The sequence below is a fragment of the Elephantulus edwardii genome, unplaced genomic scaffold (assembly GCF_000299155.1).
Source record: "Elephantulus edwardii isolate Elephantulus edwardi_28Jun2011 unplaced genomic scaffold, EleEdw1.0 scaffold00016, whole genome shotgun sequence".
Classification (NCBI taxonomy): Eukaryota; Metazoa; Chordata; class Mammalia; order Macroscelidea; family Macroscelididae; genus Elephantulus; species Elephantulus edwardii.
The window spans coordinates 19098141-19105389 of record NW_006399766.1 but is presented as its reverse complement, the minus strand read 5'-3'; the positions used below and the strand labels follow the sequence as shown (position 1 = coordinate 19105389).

At 37.7% G+C, this 7249-nt stretch overlaps 1 protein-coding gene across 1 annotated transcript in view; it reads right to left on the bottom strand.

Annotated features, from left to right (window-relative positions):
• GPR112 (G protein-coupled receptor 112) overlaps positions 1–7249 on the bottom strand; it is a 155488-nt gene that overhangs the window by 42247 nt on the left and 105992 nt on the right. Inside the window, exons 14-15 of the mRNA XM_006881892.1 lie at positions 6307–6352; positions 4372–4475 (exon numbers count right to left, since the gene is read on the bottom strand). Coding sequence (XP_006881954.1) covers positions 4372–4475; positions 6307–6352 — 150 coding nt within the window. The remainder of the gene's footprint in view (positions 1–4371; positions 4476–6306; positions 6353–7249) is intronic.

Here is a 7249-nt window from a genome sequence, read left to right as displayed (position 1 = left end):
TTGGATAATCTTCAGTAGAATCTTGCTTGCATGTGAAATCAATGATATTGTTCTGTAATTTCTGCACTCAGTTGGGTCACCCTTCTTTGGAATGGGAGCAAATAATAGATCTCTTCCAGTCAGTTGGCCAAGTGGTTGTTCTCCAGATTTCTTGGCACAACTTAGCATCACTTTTTCTCCACTAGGCCAACTGATCTCTCTCTATGTTGGCGTTATTGCTGTTAAATATCATCAAGTTGTAGGTGACTGATAACGACCCTATGAAAGAAAGTTCTCAACACTTGGGTGACTTTCATTCTTTCCCCAGGTTCATAGGGTTTCTGGAGGCAAGCTATTATGGAAGTGGATGCCTTCTAAAAAACTTACATCAGAAAAATTAGGGGAAATAAATAGAAAACAGAAAACAATTGAAACTATTGACAAAACTAAGAGTTGGTTCTTCGAAAAGGTCAATAAAATAGATGAACTACTAGCAAAACTAACAAAGGAAAAGAGACAAATAATCTGAATAAGAGACAAAATGGGCAATATCACAATAGAACCAACTAAAATAAAAAGGCTAACATTGAGATATTATGAAAACTATACTCAAACAAATATGAAACTTAGAGGAAATGGACAAATACTTAGAAATGCACAAACTACCTAAACAGACACAAACTAAAATTAAACACCTGAACAGACCCATTACAAAAGAAGAAATTGAAAAGGTAATAAAACAACTTCCAACCAAAAAAAAAAACCCCAAAAAAACCCTGGACCAGATGGTCTTACAAGTTAATTGTATCAAACATTCAGAGAAGAACTATCACCAATTCTGCATAGACTATCTGAAAATAGAAGATGATGCAATTCTCCCAGACTCATTTTATGAAGCAAACATAACCTTGATACCAAAGCCAGGTAAAGACAACACCGAAATAGAAAACTGTGGGTCAATATCTCTCATGAACATAGATGCAAAAATCCTGAATAAAATCTTGGCCAATAGAATCCAACCATACATCAAAGAGATAATTCACCATGACCATGAAGTGGGATTCATAACAGGTATCCAAGAATGATTCAACATAAGAAAAACAATCAGTGTAATTAATCGCATTAATAAAACAAAGAACAAGAGCCACATCATCCTATCAATTGATGAAGAAAAGGCCTTTGACAAACTCCAACACTCTTTCCTGACCAAAAAACTCAACAAAGTAGGAATAGAGGGGAATTTCCTCAACATAGTAAAAAGTATATACAACAACCTGAGAGCCAACATTGTTCTCAGTGGAAACAGGTTAAAGACATTAATTTGAGAACAGGAACTAGGCAAGGATGTCTACTATCACCTCTCCTATTTAATATTGTACTGGAAGTCATACCGACAGCAATAAGACAAGAGAGGGAAATAAGAGGCATGAAAATTGGCGAAGAGGAGGTAAAATTATCTCTCTATGCAGATGATATGATAATATACTTTGAAAACCCTAAAGACTCACTAAGAAAACTACTGGACATAGTTGATCAGTTCAGCAAAGTGGCAGGATACAAGATTAATATACAAAAATCAGTTTGATTTCTCTATAACGATGAAGAGAATATAGGACTCAGCTAAGAAAAGCAATATCTATCACAATAGCTAATCATAAGATTAAATACTTAGGAGTAAATCTAACCAGAAGCACAAAGGATCTATTCAATGAAAATTAGAAAACGTTACTAAAACAAACAAAAGAAAGACCTTGCGAAATGAAAGAATATACCTTGCTCATGGATAGGAAGACTCAATATTGTGAAAATGACAATATAACCAAAGGCAATTTATATGTTCAGTGCAATCCCAATATAAATACCTATTCTATTCTTCAACGAGATGGAAAAGGCAATTCCAATTTCATTTGGAATGGAAAGAAACTCTGAATAAGCAAAACACTCCTTAAAAAGTAAAACAAGGTAGGAGGCATCTCACATCCTGATTTCAAATTCTACTACACTGATGTGATGGCCAAGACAGTGTGGTATTAGTACAATGATAGACACAGATCAATGGAATAGAATTGAGAAATCAGCCCATCTACCTATGGTCAACTGATTTTAGACAAGGAGATGAAATCAGTTAAGTGGGGAAACGAGAGCCTTTTTTAACAAATGATGTGGAAAAATTGGGAAACTATCTGCAGAAAACTCAAGCAAGACCCACACCTCACACCATACACAAAAAACAATTCAAAGTGGATCAAGGACCTAGGACTAAAACAAAGGACTATAAACTTCATTAGATAAAAGCTTAGAAGAACTCCAGAAGCCTTAATCCACAACATGAACAGTATCCCAGGCATCCTGAAAAACCTACAATGAGGAGAGGATAAAATAGATGAATGGCACCTTCTATGAATCAAATCCCTGTGCACATCCTAAAACTTCTCCAACAGGGTAAAAAGGAAAGCTACAGACTGGGAAAAAATATTTGGTAATGACATGTCTGATAAGGAACTTATGTCTAGAATGTATAGAATACTTGAGCACCAAAACAAGATAAAGGTAAACAACTTAGTTGAAAAATGGGCATAGGATATGAACAGACACTTTACCAAAGAAGGCATTCAGATGGCAAACAAACATATGAAGAAATGTTCAAAATACCTGGTTCTAAGTGCAAATCAAAACAACTATGAGATAGTATCTTACCCCAGTAACAGCAGAAAAATTCAACAGAACAGCAAACAACAAATGCTGGTGAGGTTGTGGAGAAACTGGAACCCTTATTTACTCTTGGTGGGAGTGTAAAATGGCAGTATGGTGCTCTCTCAAAAAGTTGGAAATAGAAATGCCATTTGACCCAGCAATCCCACTACTGTGAATATACCCTAAAGAAACTAGATCTGCCACCCAAGCATATAGATGCACACCCATGTTTATTGCTGCTTTGTTCACAATAGCAAAGAGCTGACAACAGCCCAAGTGCTCATCAACAAACAAATGGATATAAGAAGCTTTGGTATATTCACACAATTAAATACTATGCTGCATTGAAAAAACAATTGATGACCATGGGAGGATATTATGCTGAGTGAAATAATCTCAGTCACAAAAGGACAAATACTGCATAATGCTACCCTTATAAACAGGACTAATATTGGGGTTTGGGGAAAAATAAGGAAAGAAGGGATAAATAATGTCTACTGCATTGAAATAGATGAGGGAGAAAATTTTTTAAAAGGAATGTATGATTAGATATTATTTGTATGACAACAGTCCAGAAGTAGGAGAAGACAAAATCCACCAATGGGACCTTCTAAAAATTAAGTTTTTGTGTGCTTAAAAACTTTTTCCAATAAGGTGAAAAGTATTTGACAATGACATCTCAGATAAGAGTCTCATAACAAAACATTACAGAATATTACTCTTTGGCCTTCACAAGGAAAAGAATGATAGCCCAATTACAAAATGGGCCAAAGATATGGAAAAATTCTTCACAAAGGAAGACACATGGATGACCAACATACACATGAAGAAATGCTCAAAATCATTAGCAATCAGAGAGATGCACAGTAAAACTACAATGAAATACCATCTCACTCCAGTAGCAGTGGCAAAGTTTCATAGCACAACAAGCAATAAATGTTGGCGAGGATGTGGAGAGATTGGAACTTTTACGCACTGTTGGTGGAATTGTAAAATGGTACAACCACTCTGGAAGGCATTTTGGCATTTTCTTGAAAAACTGAACATAGAAATTCCATAGGAGCCAGCTAGTGCACTGATAGAAATATACCCTGAGAAAGATAGAGCTGAGACACAACCAGAGATTTGTACACTTATGTTAATAGCAGAGTCATTCACAATAGAAAAAAAAATGGAAAGAGCCCAAATGTCTATCAACAAATGAATGAACTGAGAAATTTGGTATGTTCACACAACAGAATACTATGCAGCATAAGCAGAAACAATTTTGTAAAATACTGTTTAACATGGGAGAATCCAGAGAGCATTATGCTGAGTGATCTAACTCAGTTTCATAAGGACAAATAATGCATAAGACCATTGTTGTAGAGATGAAAGGATAACCAGTAAGATGTGTTTCATAACAGCCTGCATGCTTGGAAGGGTGAAGGGACAGAGCAGGAGAAGAAGACCCCAAATGAGATGGATTGATGCAGTATCTAGGGCAATGGGGATAGGTGTGCTGGAGTCAGTGAGACTAACCCAGGACAGGGCAGGCCTCACGGCTGTTGTATATAGGGTCACTATGAGTTGTAGGTGATTCGACAACACATAACAACAACAACAAGTTATTAACTTGAGAGAACCTCACAACAATAGTCTAAAAAAGTTGTGAAATTCCTTTAGTTTAGATTGAGGAATGGTTAAGAGGCAACTCACCATTAAGACCCCAAAATGGGTGAGGTGGTCACAGTGACATATGGTGTAATTTATGTTTGTTTCATTTACTTTGCAGCCTGATGAATTCCATCCACCTAGCCCATCTGCAGGGACAGAAAGAAGTTTTATAACAATTTCATTTCCCAAGAAACCATTTTTCATTATACACACCATTCAAATGTGTTTTAATTAGGACTGTTTGTTAAGACAGCAAGATAAAGGTATAAGAGAATGCTGGAATAAAATTAAGTAAAACAGACTAACTTAACTTTTTAGGGACTTTGTAAATGGCATAACTTCTTTGGCATAGCTTTTCCAGTTCCTATGTTGTCTTATAATTTAGGAGAAACTCTAGTAATGAGACTCTGTCACCATGCTTGAAGGACTGCTTTTTAAGCATTCAACAAATGGGAAACAGACAGATCTAGTACTATGTTAAGGACATGAAGCTAACACTACACAGTGGAACTAGAATCGGCATCTGAAGCAACCAATTCAATCCACAAGTCAAATGGCCTCATAACAACAACAACAAAAATTTGTTATCAACTTGAGAGCACCTCAAGTACTTTGTCCTCAAGCCAAATCCCAGTCTGAAGATGCTTTTAGCCAACTAGATCCTCTGGTCCACTTGACATCTGCCTAGTTTCTCACTCCCCAGAAATAATCAAGGTTCTAGAACCAAGTCTTGAACCTTTATAACCTATAGGTAGATTGCAGGTACAAGATCCAAAGCAGAACCTCCAGGATGGCACTAAACCAGATGGGTTATCCTAGGGCAGGCAGCTCAGAGGGATCATAACATGGGCTTCTCTGGTAACTCCACAGATCTGAGAGATACTGGATCCATGGGACATAGGGGTAAAAAAAAAGGGTTACCTTAGGAGGAGTTCAGCAATTAACATTAATGCACACACAGATTAATTTTTATAAGCTGTATGGGAACTGAGCTCATCTTTTTACAGGATTCATCATGGGAGACTTGGAAAGGGGCAGGGAAATACAATGCTATTTCTATCATAGGAAAGAAGCAATATTCTTACACCTAAGTGAATAGGATGAGAAGAGAACTTTTCTTTCCTCCAAGGGTTTCAAAGATACTGAAAAAGAATTGTTCCCTGGCAAAGTTTCCACAGATAAAGAACTCCTCCCACAGGCACACCTAGCATCCCACAAAGAATTGCTTCTATGTGGGAATTCTCTGCAATTTTGCATCATCTCTGGAGAACCAATGGAGGAAGGAAGCCTAAAGGAGTCCATTCAGTAGTCATAATTTCCAACTCCTCCACTTATTGGTCCCAAAGACTCATGCATTATCAACTAGAAAGTCTTATTCCCCCAATGAAGACATGAAGAGATTAGAGCTCAGAGAGGGTAGACGGGCCTGCCTCAAAGTTGTACCATGTCGCAAGAGAGAGGGAAGAGACTGTCAATATTATAAATCATGGTGAGAGAGCCCATATAAAAAGCCAGGTGTTTCTTCCTCAACTCTCTCCAAACAACTTGGGGCTACAAGGCACTGGACCTTCCAACTTTATTAACCCCTGAGTTACGTTGTTTTTACTGTTTCTCAAATAAATCTCTTGCCAATAAGAAAATTTTTTTTCATTCCCATGCCCTAATTAGATATGATTGGGAGCAGGAGTGGTATACATTTCCTAGACAACATGCCTCTGGAAACTATGAACTTTGAGAAATGATGATAGTTATAGAAAGGCTTCAGGTCTTCTGTCTATAGGGTCACTATGAGTCATGCTTCACTCGATGGCAATCAACAACCACAATGAGATATGAAACTCATGGCATATTAGCTTGATCAATCAGAGGATTGGGCAAGACAAGTAGCTTAAGTATAAATAACTCCCTCTCATCCAGTTGCCAAATAGGGGAACAAGGCAACATCTCAATGAGAGGCTTACCATGAAAAATACTTACTGTTTATGTCAAAGTCCCAAAAGGCACAGTGAACTTTATCAAAATTCTGGAAAAAGGGAAATAATAGATAAACAACTTTCCCTGCGACAGTTACCACACAGCAACATATCCAAGTGTTTTCCTCTCAATGTTCTTTCAGAGAGTATATATACCGTGCACACACACAGAACATTTGTGAGTTGGTTTTAAAACTAACCTCATCTAATTCTGGGTTTACATGTGAGCAAATACCATGCCACTACAGGGTGATCTGAAATGTGTCCTATCACATATGTGATCTCACAGGCTTTTGCTATCCCTTCCGATGTGCAGGCCCTGGCGGCGTTTCTGAGTGATCTGTGTTGCTTGTTGAACTTTGCCATTTGGAACACACAACTGAGATCAGATGCTGTGGATGCCAAGTTGGGCTGCCTCTTCCTTCGGCCTACGGAGCCTTCCAAAGGCTTTGCAATCTCTCACAACCAATCTCCAGGGGACTGAAGGTAAGGAGCAGTTGGTTAGTATGGATTAAAGGAAAGCTGTGGACTCAGCCCATATTGAGAGACCTTACCCATTCAACACATTTTATTACACACACACGTACACACACACATACACACACACACACGTACACACACACACATATACACACTCTGCTCTAGTGGCTTAGTGGTAAGAGGCTTCACTGCAACCCAAAGGCATATGGTTAAAGCCCTTGGCTACTCCACAGGAGAAGAAAGGTTTATCTCCTCTTATATGATTTATTGCCTCTGAAAACCTGCTGGATGGTCAGCTATGAGTTGGTCTGACTCCACGACACTCAAAAACAATGTATACTTTTTATTTTATGTATATATTATATATATACTTTTTGGACTATAGACTGAGGGTAAATTATTAATACTTGCTCAGTAGCTTTTTAATTTGGCTGGTATGCCGAAAATGATGAGCATTCAACTGTTTT